General features: G+C 38.3%; 1 protein-coding gene across 1 annotated transcript in view; it reads left to right on the forward strand.

The window, feature by feature from the left end:
* The window catches only part of Dhc93AB (Dynein heavy chain at 93AB), a 1,274,973-nt gene that overhangs the window by 875,881 nt on the left and 377,483 nt on the right, over positions 1 to 21,609 (forward strand). The window contains exon 41 of the mRNA XM_090403805.1: positions 1,105 to 1,368. Within this exon, the coding sequence (XP_090259931.1) occupies positions 1,105 to 1,368 (264 nt within the window). The remainder of the gene's footprint in view (positions 1 to 1,104; positions 1,369 to 21,609) is intronic.

Consider the following 21,609-nt stretch of genomic DNA (forward strand, 5'->3'; position numbering starts at 1 on the left):
AACTCCTCATTCCATGCTACACCTGCAAGCTGTCTCCTGAGCTCTTCATAATCACCCCCCTTGTAGTTCCACATATACCCTTTTTTCACAGGGGTCCTTGCACTGCTGGCAACCACCCAAGTAATCACCTCTATTTATTCATGAGTGATATTGGGAAAATTGTGATATGCAATGTTAGCATATGATATAAAGGTAGGGAAAGCTATTAGGAATATAGTTTTTTTGGAAGATTCAAATAGACCATCTGTGTGAGCTCATAAGTGAGACGATCAATTCACTCTTGCAGTATATAAGATTTAAAATTTAGAAGGTAACAATTGGATATAGTGTATTCAGTGTTAAGGTTGTATTAAGAGATAAGGTTTAAGAGATAAGACTGTGGGGGAGGGGAGGGAATGATGGAAACATGTACCTGAAATTTTGGGACCTTGTTTTTTGATTTGTGAAAACAACAGATTATACAGTGATGAAAAGGACATTGACGTGTGGATGTAAAAAGGTTATCATTTCATTGTAACAGGCTCAGTCAGACTACAGTGCTCAGATTTGTCACCTTATTTGTGAAGAAATATTGGGAATGAGGACAGATTGGAGGAATGCTATCTTCAGAGTAAGTGGATAGGAATGAGGTGAAATAATTAAGATGTGTAAATTGGTGAGGAGAAGGGTTGCGTCCATTTATTACTGAAAAGACTTGTCTTAGATTGGAGGGAGTCCATTCCTGTCTTCCTCTATGCCGTCCCCCAGAAGAGAGAGAGAGAGAGAGACACTCAATTCCCCGAAGTTGTATAGAGAAGATGTAAGTTAGGGAATGAGATCAGTATTTTGCCTCATGTTTGGTTGGTGGGTGGATGGTTGGGTGAGTGGGATAAAATGCATTCTTGAAAGAGAAGGACATGTATGCAGAAATTTTACAACAGTTAAATGTATGTTTGATTGGCATTGTATTTGATAGTGACAACATCACAGGATAAGGGTTTTTGACTCCAAGAAAGACTAATGACAATTATAATGATAATAAAGATTATTTTAACAATTTTCTAAATTTCAAAATTAAATTAAAGCAGTTCTGTTTATTTATTTATTCATTATTATTTTTAATAGGATGACCTTAAAAGAATACTCTACAAGTGTGGAGTTGAGAATGTTCGTACCATGCTGCTGATGAATGATGCTCATCTAGTTAATGACAACTTTCTTATTCTTGTAAGTGAATTTCTCACATCAGCTGAAATGGATAGCTTATATACAGAAGATGAAATTACTAATATATCCATGAAAATTGAAGATGAATTGAAAACTTTGAAGATAAGCTCTCAAAAAGACTATTATAAATATTTCACAGAAAGAATGAAAAGGAATTTAAAGGCACGTATCATTATCTTCTCTCTCTCTTGTGTGTGCGTGCATGTGTGTGTGTGTGTGAGAATTATGCATATAAGCAATATAATATGTTTATTTAATCTAAGATTTTAATTGTAATACTAATTAAAACTGTAGGATCCTTATACAGCTTAATACAAAATTCTTCTTCACTGATAGTATGCGATTCCTCCAGCAATATTCCACAGCAGGAAATCAGAGCCTTAAAAGAGTATATAATCATAAGAATATTGGTATAACAAAAGCGACAAAGATAACATTCCTGTAATAATGAATCAAACAGAATATTATAATAAGGAGCACATATCTACAAGATCAGTCTACTACAAATTCATAGATCATGATCCTAGTACTACATGAAAGAATAAAGTTCATAAATTACTGAAAAAAGTCACTTCTTGGACAAAGAAACTATTAACAAAGTCAAACCTTTTCGTGTAAAGCATCCAGCATAATTTCACAAACAAGACAATTACACCCAATTTTTGATAGTATAAACAGGCCAACATGCTAAACATTTGGCAAAATCACTAGCCCCCTTACAGGTATTTCTTCCTCCTTTGTAAAAAATTCTATTAATTTAAAAAGTATATTAAATAACCATATTCTAAAAAGCATAAACATAATGATTAGCTGTGATATTACTTGATTAACTTTGATATTACGTACACAATTTACTAATGTACCATTAACTGAGACACTTAGAGTGATAAAGTCCCATTTTTGTCCTATATATAATTGATGTATTCAAATTTACAGTACATGCTAGTTATTTAACTTTGAAAGGAAAAATATACAAAATATTGGATGGAACAGCCAGCCATGGGTTTACCCCCTTCCTCTTGTGGCTAATTTCTACATAAGAACACTTAGAGTACAAAGCGCTCAAACAGCCATGCTCAAACAAGTGGTTTTGTTGCACTATGTAGATATACAGAGCGCCTCCATACAGAGTGCCTCCGTAGTGCAATTGGAAGAATGACGGTACATTGCGCCCTTCGATTGGAATAGGCCTAAGTTCAATTCTCGTCGTGATGGGAGGAATCTTTATTTGGATGATTTCAATTGAAGGTGAGTTAGTCAATCTCATATGGAGGTAGCAGGATTTTTTCACCCGGAAACTCGGGTTTTTCATCCTGCATACAGACAAATCGGCCCTTCAGAACACACGCAATTTACAGACAAAAAATACTAGTTGTAGTGGTGGTGGTGGTGGAGGTGGGTGGTAGATGGCGTTGATGGAGATGATTCATAGTAGAGGTTCGGTGCAGTGGTTGAGACAGTTGTAGGTGTCCTCCCGTGATGAGTCTTCGGACTCCTTGGAGGTATCAGGAATAATCATAATAATAATATTTAAATATCCAACATCCTAAAGTGCACTTTACAATGAAAAAGGAATTAAATAACTGTTTATCTTTTTTAGATACACTAGTTGCACACCTTCCAAACAATCCATTATTCCTTTCCATTTAAAGAAAGTTTACATTTATTTGCACAAGCAATCAAACCATCATCCACTATATCAGTATAGTATACTAAGGACACTAACATGGAGAGAGAACTATCTGTTCAATAATACTGGTTTTACCACTGAATAGATCTATCTTCATCACACTTTTTATCTAATGATTATAATCCCCAAAAAACAGAGAAAATACTAAATATCACAAGTCAGAGAGACTGTTTTTTTTGGAATCAGCAGTAGCTTTAAAATATACTCCAAATTTCAATAAGTATACCTGGGCTGGATCAATTTACCAAAAATCTGGGAGACAGTTATTTTATAATGAAATCAATATATGTTAATCTCTCTCTTTTGGCTATTTAGACTTATATGCTGGTTTGAACTCATAAGTTTTAATGGAATAAATACAGCACATAAAAATAATTAAAAACATTCATTTAATCAATCATATACTTTGTCTCAGTCACTGAGACATTATCAGAGAAACAACATAAAAATCGTAAAAATGCACAAAATTGCAAAACAATAAGTGGAAAAGACTAAAGTGCTATGAGGGAAGAGAGGATGCCCTCTATGAGTGCTGATGGCTGGCCTTAGCTGTTAAACAGGAAGCCTAAGAATTAAAGTTTCCCACATCTTGGAAAGTTTAATACAACCATATTTATCAAGATTAGGTTGGGTTTTTTTTTAAATCTGCTACAAATCATAAAAAAAAAGTCTTTTGAATTTGTATTTGTTATGGTGAAACATAATACTTTTCTTTCATTTGATTCTGTGCAAGGTATCCAAGTCATGATCAGCAAGACCTGACTGACCATACTTAATGGCAGCAGATGTACAGGGTTTCCACATTGAACCTCCCAAGTTTCAAACCATGGTAAAAAAACAAAATATGGAAATATGTAAGTTTTAGATTCCAGAGACTACAAGTTTCATCCAGAATTTTTTTTACAAAAATTTGGAGAGTGTTCCTTCTCATTTGTACAATTTCGACACTTACACTTTGAAACCAGGAAGGTCCAACGTGGTACCCTGTTTCTTATGTTCTTCTAGACAGATGTTTGCAGATCTCCCCGTTTGACCTAATATGATAAGTTGCAAGAACAAGAAACTTTATAAACACGTGGAACAGAGAGAGAGAGAGAGAGAAGGTAGAGGATCTTTCAGGGAGAAGATTATGTCAGCCAGCTGCAGATTAGGTTTGAATGCAGGCAGAAATTGAACTTTTTTAGAGTTTTATTATTATTATTATTATTATTACCCCAAGACCTCATGGAGTCAAAGACTCATCTGCGAGGTCCTTTTATCACACACACATCTCATCATACCATGTCTTAAACATACTCAAACTAATTGCAGACACCACACTCTCAGGCAAGGCATTCCAATCATTCACAACTCTGCACGAAAAAAAACCTGCCTCTCACTCCCTAATCACACCCTCTTTATACAGTTTCCAGGGTGTAGAACTTCTCCACCACTGATCTTATAACAACCCCTTACCAACTTGTAGGTCTCTATCATATCTCCCCTCTTCCTCTTCTCAACCAGACTCTGCAAATTACATATTCTCAATCTTTCCCCATACTCAACATTCCAGAGGTTAGAAACTACCTTAGTCAGTCGCATTTGGACCCTTTCCAACATCTCTTCATCCTTCTGAAAACCCGGTGACCAAATCTGGGCACAATAGTCCATGTGTGGCCTAATCAAAGCCTTATACAGCGGAAACAAGAATCTCCCTACTTCTACACGTCAGCATCCTCCACATCATTCCCAGAAGCCTTTGTGTTGTCTTCACAATTTTGGCGATGTGTCCCCTAAATTTTAGATCCTTATCTACTATCACCCCCAGATCTCTTATTTCCTCTACCTCCAACAATATATTCTCACCAAGAATAAATTCTGCATCCCATCTTTGTTTTCCAAATTTTAAAACCTTACATTTTGCAACATTGAACTCACATACCCATTTCCATGCCCATTCACTCAATTTATTTACGTCTTCTTGCAAGGCCAGAACAACTTCACTACTCTTTATGGTTCGTCCCAACTTTGCATCATCTGCAAACAACTGAAGATCTCCATCCAAATATTCACCTATATCATTAATAAGATATAGGTGAACTAGTGGAGTCCCCTGTGAGGCACTCCACTAGTGACTTTCCTTTTCCTGGATATCACTCCCCCATACACAACTTGTTGATACCTATCAGATAGTCAGTCTCCAATCCAATGTACCAATCTAATATCCAACCCCATCTGCTCTAGTTTAACTGTCAACCTATCATGAGGTACTCTATCAAAAGCCTTTGCAAAATCCAAGTATATTACTGTATATCCTTTTCCTCTGTCCAAGGAAGCAGTCACTTTATTGTAATAAGTTAGTAAATTACTAAAACATGACCTCCCTTTAGCAAATCCATGCTGTCCATCAAAGATAATACCATTGTTATCAACCCAACTCTGGATCCTAGTTCTCACAAACTTCTCCAACAACTTAACCACAACACCTGACGCAGAGATAGGCCTATAGTTTGATGCTTGAGTTCGATCACCTTTTTCATGAAGTGGTGCAATCTTGCCCTCCTTCCACTCCTTAGGAACTTGACCAAGTGCAAGACTCATATTAAAAAAAATATGTCAAGGCAGGTGTCAACTCTCTGGCACATTCCTTCTGAATATACGGTGATATATTATCAAGTCCCACAGCCTTATTTACATCTGGTTTACTCAACTCCCCAAACACCTCTTGCTCACTTACAGTCAGTCTCTCCTCCCCATCATCAACTGCTCTCAATCTCTCCATGAAATTACATTCACAAGATTGAAAGATCTTTATGAACTTCTCATTAAGTATCTCCACCACACATTCTGCAACAGCTGTCTTTATACCATTTTCTCCAATCAGTGTCATCCTTCCATAATCATTCTTTCTTTTGCTGGCTACATATCGAAAGAACTCCCTAGGATTCTTTTTGGCTTCATTAGCTAACTGCTGTTCATACCGCTCTTTAGCTACTCTCACCAACCAAGTCACTCTCCTTGCCTGGTCTTTGTAGATCTCATGAAATTGGTTATTTCCACTTCTCTTATGCTGCCTCCACAATGCTCTTTTTCTCTGTATCGCATGCTTAATCTCTTTATTCATCCATCTCACACCCACCTTATTTAACCTTATCACCTTTGGAATACATTTAGACATTGCATCTACTAGATAGTTTTTGAAAATCCCCCAAGCTGCATTGATGCATTGATCTCTTTTCCAGCTAACTCCTCATTCCACGCTACACCTGCAAGCTGTCTCCTGAGCTCTTCATAATCAACCCCCCCCCCCTTGTAATTCCACACATACCCTTTTCTCACAGGGGCCTCGCACTACTGGCAACCACCCAAGTAATCACTTATTGGTCACTCTCATTCACCAATCATCCACCAATTAGTGATTACTTGGCAACCACCCAAGTAATCACTAATTGGTGGATGATTTCGCACCTCATTTATAATTACATCCTCTGATGAGATGACCATATCCAAGACCCTTAATCCTCGTGTGCCCTCTGTTACATACTGTCTGAGCTAGTTATCCCTCAAAAATTCAAGAAACTCATTTTCTTTACTTCCAGTTGCTATCTCATCATTCCAGTGTATATTGCCATAATTAAAATCACCCATAATGATCACCCTTTTCTTATTTCCTTGGCTAATTTTACTATACATTTGACTATCACCATCCACATTACCAGGTCTATAACAACATCCCGCCAAGTATTTGATTCTATTCACCCCTATCTCACACCATACTGCCTCAAAACCACTGTCCCTATTTCCCTCTTGCATCTCTACTTTTGTATGGATATAACTCTTTCTCTATCATCAATAGCACTCCCCCTCCCTTTTTACCCCTTCTAACCTCACGAAACATATTATACCCTTCCATCTCTATTCCTGTCAGGATGTTGTCCTCATCTAACCATGTCTCACTTATTCCGACAATCTTTGGGTGAACAGACACAATTAGTGCAACCATTTCATCTGCTTTGTTTCTTATACTTCTAGCATTGGTATACAAACACACAGCTCATTTCTGGATCTACAGCTAGTTCCACTGATACCACTCACTTGATGTGATCTCTCAATGCTAGACTGGGGCCATTTCCCTTTCTGCTTCTTCATTTTAAAACCCTTTTCAATTCCAACTGTTTCCTCTTGATCTCTGGTCATCCCATTCCTTTCCTGCCTACACATGCTCTCATCTTCTCTTGGAGCATCTACCTTTCTCACGCTATGTACCCATGTCTACCCTGAGCCTCCCTGTTTCTCTGCCCCAGACTTGTGGCTATTTTTTCTGAGGTGCTCCAGATATAAGGAAAATGGTAGCATCACTATAGTCATCATGTTTAGAGAGATCTGAGAAGATAGGAGGAACATTTAATTTGTTGATCTTTTTGACATTTTAACCATTGGTCAAGAAGGTCTGGTGAATAAAGGAATTTTCAGCCTAGGTGAAAGAGAAATTGGATGCTCTATTGACAAGGCTTTTGATAACACCATATTGTTGAGAGTGGTGATGATGGGAAAGTTTGTGTATGCATCTACCTGTGTGGGGCAGGTTTCTGTTAACTCAGAGAGAAAGGGTGCCATTGGGAAGAAGTTTCATTAGAGTGTCTAGAACAATCACGCTATTATTATTTTAATAAATTTAGTTTTATCCAAGTGTAAGTAAACAAAATTTGCGCCTGAAAATATCTTTAGGATGGAGGTAAGGTGGTGCAACACCAGGCAACTCCAATATTGCCATAATTGTATTTGGATCTACAACTGTTTCCTCTTTCAAGGTGGACTGAAAGGTGGACCAAGCTCTCATCACTCCTTGTCTCAGTATCTCTCATAATGCAAAGCACATCTCCTTGCGGACATGTATACTGCTATGCAGTATACATGTCGTATAAAAATGCAGTATACATGGCCACAAGGAGATGTGCTTTGCATTATGGGAGATACTGAGACAAGGAGTGATGAGAGCTTGGTCCACTTTTGCTTTGAGTTGCCTGGTGTTGGCTGATTGCACCGCCTTACCTCAGTCCTGAAGATATTTTCAGGTGCAAACTTTGTTTGCTTTCACTTGGATAAAGGATTAAACTACATTTATTATAGTCTAACCAAGTGCAAAATAAACTTCCAACATCTATTATTATTTTCTTCTTCTACAGTGAACTGGATTCTGGGTGCTACATCTTGAAATTGGGGAGGAAGGAGTTTCACCACAACAAATACAAATTTGAAAGATTTTTTTTTTATGAATCAGCAGCAGATTTAAAAAAAAACTAATTTTAATAAATATAGTTGTATTAAACTTCCAAAGATCTGGGAAAGTTTAATTCTTAGGCTTCCCACTCAACAGCTAAGGCTAGTCATCAGCACCAATAGAGGGCATTCCTTGTGGGATTTAAGGCTTTTAGTCAAAGTTTGTCCACTTATAGTTTTGTGCAATTTTGTATGTATTTTTGCAATTTTAATATTGTTTCCCTGATGATGTCTCAGTGACTGATATGAAATATAGGATTGATTAAATGAGGATTTAATTATTTTTATGTGCTGTATTTATTCCAATAAACATTATAAAGAATCTCTCTCTTTCTGTATCCAACAATTCTTCTTCTTCTTCTTCTTCTTCAACCTTCTGGTTCTGTCCACTGCTGGACGAAGGTCTGCCCCATGATTTTCCATCTCACTCAGTTTTCTGTCTCTCCCATCCATCTCACTCCTGCAATTTGTTCCAGTTCATCTCTCCACCTTCTTCTCGGTCTTCCTATTTTTCTTGCTCTATCCATTGGTCTCCACTCTGTTGTTTTTCTAGTCCATCTCTCGTCACTGCATTTGGCAACATGGCCAGCCCATCTCCACTTAGCCTGTTTAATGTATTTTACGATATCCGTGACACCTGTTTGTGATCTTATCCAGATATTTGTCTTCCTATCTCTTAATGTTATTTTTAGCATACTTCTTTCCATGCGATGTTGTGTTGGTTTCAGCTTTTTGTTTAGGGCTTCTGTTAAAGTCCATGTTTCTCCTCCATATGTTAGGACAGGAATTATGCATTGGTCAAAAGCTTTCCTTTTTAGGCTCATAGGGATATCACTTCTGAATATGTCTCTCATTTTCCCATAAGCCATCCATCCAAGGTGAATTCTTCGTTCAATCTCTTTTCTTTCGCACTCCTCAAAGGATAACAATTGGCCCAAATATACATATGAAGTAACTTGTTCTATTTCATGGTTTTCAACTTTGATAGTTCTATAGTTTATGCATTTATTCATCATTATTTTGTTTTTTCTCTATTTATTTTTAATCCAATTTCTTTGGAGGATTAAATGATTTTTAATCCTCCAAAGAAATTGAAATAATGATTTAGCTGATTTAGCCTTTCTTCCAGATCTTCAAGATTATCTGCTATCAGGACAATATCATCTACAAATTTCAGATGATGCAGCCTTTCTCCATTTATGTTTATTCCTTTTGTTTCCCAATCAAGGCTTCTAAAGACTTCCTCTAGTGCAGCTGTAAATAATTTGGGAGATATGGTGTCGCCTTGCTGGATGCCTTTTTTGTATTGGGAACATTTTCACTGTTTTTATATAATTTAATTACAGATGTTGCATTATTGTAAATATGTTTTAGTGTTTCAATATATGGTTTCTCAGTTCGCTGGGTTTCAAGTGCTTTTAGTGTTGCAGATGTTTTAACTAAATCAAATGCTTTTTCATAGTCTACATAGTCTATATAGACAGCTCTTTGATTTTTCAAAGAGCTGTCTTAATGTGAGAATATGGTCCAAAGTATGGTAATTCTTCCTAAATCCAGCTTGTTCACAGGATTGCATTCCCTCTAGTTTAGATTTTATTCTATTATTTATAATGTTTGTGAAAACTTTTTATATGGTAGGGAGTAGGCTTAAAGGTGTGTAGTTTTTAATTTCTTCCTTATTGCCCTTTCTAAAAAATTACTATTAAAAGTGAATTGTTCCAATTTTTCGGAATTTTTCTCTGTTTTAGGCATTTATTGAAGAGTTTACTCAACTGTTTGATGACACGGCTTCCTCCCAGTTTTAAGAAGTCTACCATAATTCCATCTTCTCCTGGGGCCTTTCCATTCTTTATTTCCCACAGTGTCATTTCCACTTCACATTGTAAGATCTCAGGGGCATCATGTTCTTCCTCACTCGAGTTATATTATTATTATTATTAAACAAGACCCCATGGAGTCAAAGACTCATCTAGGAGGTACTTTTATCTCGAACACATCTCATCATACCGTGTCTTAAACACATTCAAACTCTTTCAGACACCACACTCTTAGGCAAGGCATTCCAATCACTCACAACTCTGCACGAAAAACACCTGCTTCTCACTCCCCTACTCACACCCTCCTTATACAGTTTCCAGGGATGACCTCTGGTTCTCCCCTGATCTCTACCTATTCTCTGTAGAATTTCTCCACCATTGATCCTATAACAACCCCTTACCAACTTGTAGGTCTCTATCATATCTCCCCTCTTCCTTCTCTCAACTAGACTCTGCAAATTACATCTTTTCAATCTTTCCTCATACTCGACATTCCAGAGGACAGAAACTACCTTAGTCAGTGACCTTTGGACCCTTTCCAACATCTCTTCATCTTTCTGAAAACCAGGTGACCAAATCTGGGCACAATAGTCCAGGTATGGCTTAATCAAAGCCTTATACAATGGAACAAGAATCTCCCTACTTCTACACGTCAGTGTCCTCCACATCATTCCCAGAAGTCTTTGTGTTGTCTTCACAATTTTGGCGATGTTTCCCCTAAATTTTAGATCCTTATGCACTATCACCCCCCCAGATCTCTTATTTCCTCTACTTCCAACAACACATTCTTACCAAGCGTAAATTCTGCATCCCATTTTTGTTTTACAAATTTTAAAACCTTACATTTTGCAACATTGAACTCACATCCCCATTTGGTTGCCCAATCACTCAATTTATTCAAGTCTTCTTGCAAGGCCACATCATCTTCACTACTCTTTCTGGTTCGTCCCAACTTTGCATCATCTGCAAACAACTGAATATCTCCATCCAAATCTTCGCCAATATCATTAATATACAAGTTAAATAGTAATGGCCCTAAAACAGATCCCTGAGGCACTCCACTAGTGACTTTCCTTTTCCTGGATATTGCTCCCCCATACACAACTTTTTGATACCTATCAGATAGCCAGTCTCCAATCCAATGCACTAATCTAATATCCAATCCCATCTGCTCTAGTTTGACTGTCAACTTATCATGAGGTACTCTATCAAAAGCTTTTGCGAAATCCAAGTATATTACTGTGTATCCTTCTCCTCTGTCCAAGGAAGCAGTCAATTTATTGTAATAAGTAAGTAGATTACTAAAACATGACCTCCCTTTAGCAAATCCATGCTGTCCATCAAAGATTATACTATTGTTGTCAACTCAACTCTGGATCCTAGTTCTCACAAGCTTCTCCAACAACTTAACCACAACACCTGACACCCAGATAGACCTATAGTTTGATGCTTGAGATCGATCACCTCCTTTATGAAGTGGCACAATCTTGCTCTCCTTCCACTCCTTAGGAACTTGACCAAGTGCAAGACTCATATTAATAAAATATCTCAAGGCAGGTGTCAACTCTCTGGCACATTCCTTCAGAATATACGGTGATATATTATCAAGTCCCACAGCCTTATTTACATCTAGTTTACTCAACTCCCCAAACACCTCCTGCTCACTTACAGTCAGTCTCTCCTCCCCATCATCAACTGCTCTTAATCTCTCCATGAAGTCAGATTCACAAGATTGAAAGATCTTTATGAACTGCTCATAAAGTATCTCCACCACACATTCTGCAACAGCTGTCTTTATATCATTTCCTCCAATCAATGTCATCCTTCCATAATCATTCTTTCTTTTGCTGGCTACATATCGAAAGAACTCCCTAGGATTCTTTTTGGCTTCATTAACTAATTGCGGTTCATACCTCTCTTTAGTTACTCTCACCAACCAAGTCACCCTCCTTGCCTGGTCTTTGTAGACCTCATGAAATTGGTTATTTCCACTTCTCTTATGCTGCCTCCACAATGCCCTTTTTCTCTATATTGCATGCTTAAACTCTTTATTCATCCATCTCACACCTAACTTATTATTTAACCTTCTCACCCATGGTATACATTTAGACATTGCATCTACTAAATACTTTTTGAAAATCCTCCAAGCTGCATTGATCTCTTTTCCAGCTAACTCCTCATTCCATGCTACACCTGCAAGCTGTCTCCTGAGCTCTTCATAATCACCCCCCTTGTAGTTCCACATATACCCTTTTTTCACAGTGGTCCTTGCACTGCTGGCAACCACCCAAGTAATGACCTCAAGGTCACTTTCACCAATTGGTGGATGATTTGACACCTCATTGATAATTACATCCTCCGATGAGATGACCAAATCCAAGACCCTTAATCCTCGTGTGCCCTCTGTTACATGCTGTCTGAGGTAGTTAACATTCAAAAACTCAAGAAACTTATTTTCTTTACTTCCGCTTGCTATCTCTTCATTCCAGTCTATATTGCCATAATTAAAATCACCCATAATGATCACCCTTTTCTTATTTGCTTGGCTTATTTGACTATACATTTGACTATCACCATCCACATTACCAGGTCTATAACAACATCCCACCAAGTATTTGATTCTATTCACCTCTATCTCACACCATACTGCCTCAAAACCACTGGCCATATTTCTCTCTTGCATCTGTATCTTGTGTGGACATAACTCTTTCTCTATGATCAGTAGCACTTGCCCTCCCTTTTTACCTCTTCTATCCTCACGAAACACATCATACCTTTCCATCTCTATTCCTGTCAGGATGTCGTCCTCATCCAACCATGTCTCACTTATTCCGACAATCTCTGGGTGCTCAGACACAATTAGTGCAACCATTTCATCCGCCTTGTTTCTTATACTTCTAGCATTGGTATACAAACACTACAACTCATTTCTGGATCTACAGCTAGTTCCACTGATACCACTCACTCGATGTGATCTCTCCATGCTGCATAGGGACCATTTCCCTTTCTGCTTCTTCATTTTAGAACCCTTTGCGATTCCATCTGTTTCCTCTTGATCTCTGATCATCCCATTACTCTCCTGCCTACACATGCTCTCACCTCCTCTTGGAGCATCCACCTTTCTCACGCTGTGTACCCCTTTCCACCCTCAGCCTCCCCATTTCCCTGCTCCTCTTGCACACCCATTCTCTCATTTTCTAGTAGTAAGACTTATACATTGGTTAGACATAACTGGTAATTAATTTACGGAATTAACAATGCATATAAAGTATATTAATTAAAGATAACTTTAATGAATCACTTCTATATTTCGGCAATGTCACATTGCCATCTTCAGGAACATAAAGATATGGTATGTGCAATAAGGAACTAACAAAGCAAATGAGGAAGAAAGTAAGAAACTAATTTTGTTCCTAAAGTCCTTATGGTGCCCTCTTGTGGGCTAATTTGGTAGTCTTGGCAGTTGGGCTGAAGTTCTCATAATGAAAGTCTCCCAAATTTGGGGCAGTTTCATGCACCCAAATTTGTTGAGGTTAGGAACGTTTTTTAGAGCTGCTGAAGATTCTTTGAATAATCTTTCGTATTTAAACTTGCTGCGATGGATTATTTTTGTTTTCTTCCAACGAATTTTATGGTGGGTATCTAAGGCATGGTCTGCCAGCCCAGAGCGGCTGTACTGGTGAAACCGGATGTAGTCTTGGTGTTCTGAAATCCTGATATTTGTTGTTCTGCCTGTTTGGCCAAAGTAGGACAATTTGCAGTGGCAAGGGAACTGGTATACACCAGGCAGGTCTAGGGGAAGTGGTTGGTCTTTGGTAGAGCGGATAAGGGATGCCAACTTTTTATATGGTCTGTAACAGGAAGTAAGGTCATATTTTTTGAGGATATTAGTTATTTTTTCAGAGGTGCCCTGGATGTAGGGGATAGTGATAGACTCGGTGTAGTCTTTATTGTGGAGGGGGGGAGGGGGGTTGTGGTTTACAGGTTTTAGTATTTTTTGGATTTTTTTCGGGTTATAGCCATTGGCTAAGAAAGTGTTGAGGATGTGGTTTAGTTCCATAGTCAGGGCCTTCTCATCTGAGCAGATTAATTTTGCCCTGTTATATAGTGTTTTTATCACCCCATATTGTTGTGAGGGGGGGGGGGATTGTTGGTGAATGTATCTGCCAGTGTGGGTGGGTTTTCTGTAAACAGAGAAAACCAAATATCCATCAAGCTGGCGGGTGAATAAAGTGTCTAGGAAGGAGAGGGTATTGTTTTCCTCTTTTTCTAAGGTGAACTGGACTCTGGGATGTTTCTGTTACAGACCATATAAAAAGTTGGCATCCCTTATCTGCTCTACCAAAGACCAACCACTTCCCCTAGACCTACCTGGTGTATACCAGGTCCCTTGCAGCTGCAAATTGTCCTACTTTGGCCAAACAGGCAGAACAACAAATATCAGGATTTCAGAACTCCAAGACTACATCCGTTTTCACCAGTACAGTCGCTCTGGGCTGGTGAAACCAGTGAAATTTTATGGTGGGTATCTAAGGCAGACCATGCCTTAGATACCCACCATAAAATTCGTTGGAAGAAAACAAAAATAATCCATCGCAGCAAGTTTAAATACGAAAGATTATTCAAAGAATCTTCAGCAGCTCTAAAAAACGTTCCTAACCTCAACAAATTTGGGTGCATGAAACTGCCCCAAATTTGGGAGACTTTCATTATGAGAACTTCAGACCAACTGCCAAGACTACCAAATTAGCCCGCAAGAGGGCACCATTAGGACTTTAGGAACAAAATTAGTTTCTTACTTTCTTCCTCATTTGCTTTGTTAGTTCCTTAGTGCACATACCATATCTTTATGTTCCTGAAGATGGCAATGTGACATTGCCGAAATATAGAAGTGATTCATTAAAGTTATATTTAATTAATATACTTTATATGCGTTGTTAATTCCGTAAATTAATTACCAGCTCTCATTTTCTATACTCATACCTCTCACTTCCCCATTCATTTCCACTTCTTCAATCTCTCCTGTCTTACTCTCCTGCTCTTCCACATCACTCCCCCTCTCGATCTGATTCATTCTCTCTATTCACTTCTCTACTTTCCAGCAGCAGTCTCTCCAAGCGACTCACACCATAACCACTCAAATGCAGTCCATCACTCCAATACAGCTCACTTCGTCCCTCAAACTCATTCGACACATTAACAAACTGTACTCCCATCTCCTCACGCATTTCAGCCAGAATATCACTCATAATCCTTTCTCTCTGCCTCATTTCACCACAATCATACGTAGGCAACACACTGACTACCCTTCCTGTCACATTATTCTCTTTTATCTTTCCAAGCAGTCTCCTGACATTCATTTTGACATGCTCCTTGTTCTCTCTCAAATCATTTGTACCAATTAATACAATTAACTCTTTTGCTCGCTCCCACCTCATATTCAATGCCTCAATCACTCTACTCATTTTACCACCTGGAAAACATACCTTGTGCATTTTATCCTCTAGCACACCTTTAATAATGGAGTCGCCATACAACGCCACTCGCTCATCTTTCGTTAACTCTTTCATGCCATCATGATTTATTTTAACAGTTTTGACCTGAATCCTCTTAATTTCATTCCGCATCCATTTCATTTCTTGCTTCATCCAATCCAATTCACCTTCCGAACCTCATGACACATTCTCTCTATCATTAAATCTTTCTAACTCTCGACCCCCCTCTTCTCACTTTCCCTCTCATTCATCCTTCTTTGTTTCCGTACTTTCTGTACAACATACGTCCAACTTTCACTATCGTTCTTCTCACTTTCACTCTCATTTATCTTTCTTTGTTTCTGTACTTTCGGACTAACATGCGTCCAACTTTCGCTATCATTCATCTTTCTTTGGTTCAGTACTTTCGTTCCAACATGCGTCTAACTTTCGCCAGCATTCACTCTTTTTTCGCTATCATTTATTCTTTCAATTTTTTTTACTTGCGATTTCTGCATCACGCCATTTCTACCTTCATTCGTTCTCTCAATTTCATTTCTTTCTGCCTCACTTTCGTCCCTTTTAACATCTGTTACAGTTGTCAAATCGCTCTTTTTCTTTTTTCCTGATTTTTTAACATTTTTTCGCCTCTCTTTCTCACCATCCTTCTCTTGCAAACGTGCACTCGCGACACAATCAGTACTAGCACTTTTTGTCATCAATTTCATATTCGCATTCATCAGTTCCTCTTTAATGTCACACTTTGCACACACCCTTCTTCCATCCACACTAAACATCCACAAATCATTTATGCAATCAAAGGAATACATATAATAGACCTCACACTTAACTAAACAACTGAAATCTAAATTAAAATCATGGAAACACAATGCCGCTGCCATTTTTTTTTTTCTCTGCATGTTACTAGGTCTAATAATAACGATTTCGTAATTTAGTTTTGGCCAGAAAAAAACCCCCACACTAATAATATCGGTAGCGTACAACGTTTACAGCCACTCTTACTTATACAATTACGCTTATATACGTAATTATTCCTAGTAAAACTTATCTGAATCATTAGCTCTACAAATCGCAACCGTAGCGCTTGGCCCACTAGCGCCCTCCATAGCTATCCATAGATGATTCTTGGATGTCCCAGTCTTTGTCTTCATAGAGTTCAGTATAAAATTCCTGAATTCTTTTGATTATTACATCTCTATTTTTTATCAGCTCACCATTTTTTCCTCTTACAGCAGCTATTTCCTTTGTTCCAACTGATAATGTTTCATCTTAGGACCTTCATATTTCTATTGTTTTCTATTGTTTCTTTAATTTTCCTAGTATTATACGTTCTAAGTTCATATTTCATCCTTTTACGTATAGCTTTACAAATTTCCGTATATTCTATTTTATTGGTGTCATTGAAATCTCTTTTCATATCTCTTATTTTCTTCATCAGATCTAAGGTTTCTTGTCTTAGTTTTTCCTCTGTTAGTGCCTTTTTACACCTCCTATTTCTAGTGCACAATTCAAGATAGATTTTGTTAATATTTCATTAGCATCATCGATGGTAGTAGCTGTGTTTAACTCTTTTTTAGTTAATTTTTGAGTGATTCTTTATAACAGCTTTTATTGTAGTAGAGGTTTTGTAGATTCACTAAATTGGACTTTTTTCTTATGAGCTTATTCCGTTCCCATTTTTTGTTGATCCATACTTTTGTCCTTACTAGTCTGTGGTCACTTCCTGTATTAAATCTATTAAGCACTTCAGTATTAATTATTATATATCTTCTGTTGGAGAGGATGAAGTCTATTTCATTGTAAGTTTGTCCATTTGGGCTTCTCCAAGTCCATTTTTGGTTTATTTTCTTCTTGAAAAAGCTGTTCATAATAAAGAGGTTATTTTCTTCTGCGAATTCAATCAGTCTTTCTCCTCTTTCATTCCTCTGTCCAAATCCAAATTTACCGATAGAGTTCAGATGGTCATCTCTGCTTCCAATCTTGGCATTAAAGTCACCCATTATAATTATGTAGAATTCTTTAGAATTATTTAATGTGGATTCTAATGTTTCATAGAAATCTTCTATCTCTTCATCTGGATGGTCCGTAGTTGTGGTATATAGATATATAATTTTCAGTTGGTATCTTTTATTTATGAAGAGACTTAGTTCAGCTATTCTTGATGTTATTTTATTTACAAACAGGACATTGTCCTTGATTGTTTTATTTTTTAGGAATCCTACACCACCAGTTGAGTTTCTGTCACATTCACAGTGGTAGAGTAGATGTCCATCTTTTAATCCGAAAGTACGGAAACAAAGAAAGATATGTGAGAGTGAAAGTGAGAAGAATGATAGTGAAAGTGGGACGTATGTTGGACCGAAAGTACGGAAACAAAGAAGGATGAATGAGAGGGAAAGTGAGAAGAGATTTAATGATAGAGTGAATGTGTCGCGAGGTTCAGAAGGTGAATTGGATTGGATGAAGCAAGAAACGAAATGGATGCGGAATGAAATTAAGAGAATTCAGGTCAAAACTATTAAAATAAATCATGATGGCATGAAAGAGTTAACAAAAGATGAGCGAGTGGCGTTGTATGCTGACTCCATTATTAAAGGTGTGCTAGAGGATAAAATGCACAAGGTATGTTTTCCAGGTGGTAAAATGAGTAGAGTGATTGAGGCATTAAATAGGAGGCGGGAATGAGCAAAAGAGTTAATTGTATTAATTGGTACGAATGATTTGAGAGAGAACAAAGAGCATATCAGAATGAATATCAGGAGGCTGCTTGGAAAGATAAAAGAGAATAGTGTGACAGGAAGGGTAGTCAGTGTGTTGCCTAGGTATGACTGTGGTGAAATGAGGCGGAGAGCAAGGATTATGAATGATATTCTGGCTGAAATGTGTGAGGAGATGGGAGTACAGTTTGTTAATGTGTGGAATGAGTTTGAGGGACGAAGTGAGCTGTATGGGAGCGATGGACTGCATTTGAGTGGTTATGGTGTGAGTCGCTTGGAGAGACTGCTGCTGGAAGGTAGAGAAGTGAATAGAGAGAATGAATCAGATCGAGAGGGGAGTGATGTGGAAGAGCAGGAGAGTAAGACAGGAGAGATTGAAGGAGTGGAAATGAATGTGGAAGTGAGTGGTATGAGTATAAAAAATTAGAGAATGGGTGTGCAAGAGGAGCAGGGAAACGGGGAGGCTCAGGGTGGACAGGGATACACAGCGTGAGAAAGGTGGATGCTCCAAGAGGAGGTGAGAGAATGTGTAGGCAGGAAAGTAATGGGATGATTAGGGATCAAAAGGAAACAGATGGAATTGCAAAGGGTTCTAAAATGAAGAAGCAGAAAGGGAAATGGCCCCAGTCCAGCATGGAGAGATCACATCGAGTGAGTGGTATCAGTGGAACTAGCTGTAGATCCAGAAATGAGTTGTTGTGTTTGTATACCAATGCTAGAAGTATAAGAAACAAGGCGGATGAAATTGTTGCACTAATTGCTTCTGTTCACCCAGAGATTGTCGGAATAAGTGAGACATGGTTAGATGAGGATGACATCCTGACAGGAATAGAGATGGAAAGGTATGATGTGTTTCATGAGGATAGAAGGGCTAAAAAGGGAGGGGGAGTGCTATTGATGATAGAGAAAGAGTTATGTCCATACAAGGTAGAGATGCAAGAGGGAAATGGGACCAGTGGTTTTGAGGCAGTATGGTGTGAGATAGAGGTGAATAGAATCAAATACTTGGTGGGATGTTGTTATAGACCTGGTAATGTGGATGGTGGTGATAGTGAAATGTATAGTCAAATAATCCAAGCAAATAAGAAAAGGGTGATCATTATGGGTGATTTTAATTATGGCAATATAGACTGGAATGAAGAGATAGCAACTGGAAGTAAAGAAAATGAGTTTCTTGAGTTTTTGAGGGATAACTACCTCAGACAGTATGTAACAGAGGGCACAAGAGGATTAAGGGTCTTGGATTTGGTCATCTCATCGGAGGATGTAATTATCAATGAGGTATCAAATCATCCACCAATTGGTGAAAGTGACCATGAGGTGATTACTTGGGTGGTTGCCAGCAGTGCAAGGACCCCTGTGAAAAAAGGGTATATGTGGAACTACAAGGGGGGATGATTATGAAGAGCTCAGGAGACAGCTTGCAGGTGTAGCATGGAATGAGGAGTTAGCTGGAAAAGAGATCAATGCAGCTTGGGGGATTTTCAAAATATATTTAGCGGATGCTATGTCTAAATGTATACCACGGGTGAGAAGGTTAAATAAGTTAGGTGTGAGATGGATGAATAAAGAGATTAAGCATGCAATACAGAGAAAAAGGGCATTGTGGAGGCAGCATAAGAGAAGTGCAAGTAACCAATTTCATGAGTTCTACAAAGACCAGGCAAGGAGAGTGACTTGGTTGGTGAGAGTAGCTAAAGAGAGGTATGAACAGCAGTTAGCTAATGAAGCTAAAAAGAATCCTAGGGAGTTCTTTCGATATGTAGCCAGCAAAAGAAAGAATGATTTTGTTAGGATGACATTGATTGGAGGAAATGTATAAAGACAGCTGTTGCAGAATGTGTGGTGGAGATACTTAATGAGCAGTTCATAAAGATCTTTCAATCTTGTGAATGTGACTTCATGGAGAGATTAAGAGCAGTTGATGATGGGGAGGAGAGACTGACTGTAAGTGAGCAAGAGGTGTTTGGGGAGTTGAGTAAACTAGATGTAAATAAGGCTGTGGGACTTGATAATATATCACCGCATATTCTGAAGGAATGTGCCAGAGAGTTGACACCTGCTTTGACATATTTTTTTAATACGAGTCTTGCACTTGGTCAAGTCCCTAAAGAGTGGAAGGAGGGCAAGCTTGTGCCACTTCATAAAGGAGGTGATCGAACTCAAGCATCAAACTATAGGCCTATCTGTGTGTCAGGTGTTGTGGTTAAGTTGTTGGAGAAGCTTGTGAGAACTAGGATCCAGAGTTGGGTTGACAACAATGGAATAATCTTTGATGGACAGCATGGATTTGCTAAAGGGAGGTCGTGTTTTAGTAATCTACTTACTTATTACAATAAAGTGACTGCTTCCTTGGACAGAGGAGAAGGATACACAGTAATATACTTGGATTTTGCAAAAGCTTTTGATAGAGTACCTCATGATGAGTTGACAGTCAAACTAGAGCAGATGGGGTTGGATATTAGATTAGTGCATTGGATTGGAGACTGGCTATCTGATAGGTATCAACAAGTTGTGTATGGGGGTGCAATATCCAGGAAAAGGAAAGTCACTAGTGGAGTGCCTCAGGGATCTGTTTTAGGGCCATTACTATTTAACTTGTATATTAATGATATTGGCGAAGATTTGGATGGAGATATTCAGTTGTTTGCAGATGATGCTAAGTTGGGACAAACCATAAAGAGTAGTGAAGATGTTGTGGCCTTGCAAGAAGACTTGAATATATTGAGTGATTGGGCAAGCAAATGGGGATGTGAGTTCACTGTTGCAAAATGTAAGGTTTTAAAATTTGGAAAACAAAGATGGGATGCAGAATTTATGCTTCGTGAGAATATATTGTTGGGAATAGAGGAAATAAGAGATCTGGGAGTGATATTGGATAAGGATCTAAAATTTAGGGGACACATCGCCAAAATTGTGAAGACAACACAAAGACTTCTGGGAATGATGAGGAGGACACTGATGTGTAGAAGTAGGGAGATTCTTGTTCCATTGTATAAGGCTTTGATTAGGCCACACATGGACTATTGTGCCCAGATTTGGTCACCTGGTTTTCAGAAGGATGAAGAGATGTTGGAAAGGGTCCAAAGGCGACTGACTAAGGTAGTTTCTGACTTCTGGAATGTCGAGTATGAGGAAAGATTGAAAATATGTAATTTGCAGAGTCTAGTGGAGAGAAGGAAGAGGGGATATGATAGAGACCTACAAGTTGGTAAGGGGTTGTTATAGGATCAATGGTGGAGAAGTTCTACAGAGAATAGTGGGAGATCAGGGGAGAACCAGAGGTCATCCCTGGAAACTGTATAAAGAGGGTGTGAGTAGGGGAGTGAGAGGCAGGTTTTTTTCGTGCAGAGTTGTGAATGATTGGAATGCCTTGCCTGAGAGTGTGGTGTCTGCATGGAGTTTGAATGTGTTTAAGACCCGGT

The sequence above is a fragment of the Typopeltis vanoorti genome, chromosome 1, assembly GCF_054136105.1.
Source record: "Typopeltis vanoorti isolate ZY-2024b chromosome 1, IOZ_Tvanoo_1.0, whole genome shotgun sequence".
Lineage (NCBI taxonomy): Eukaryota > Metazoa > Arthropoda > Arachnida > Uropygi > Thelyphonidae > Typopeltis > Typopeltis vanoorti.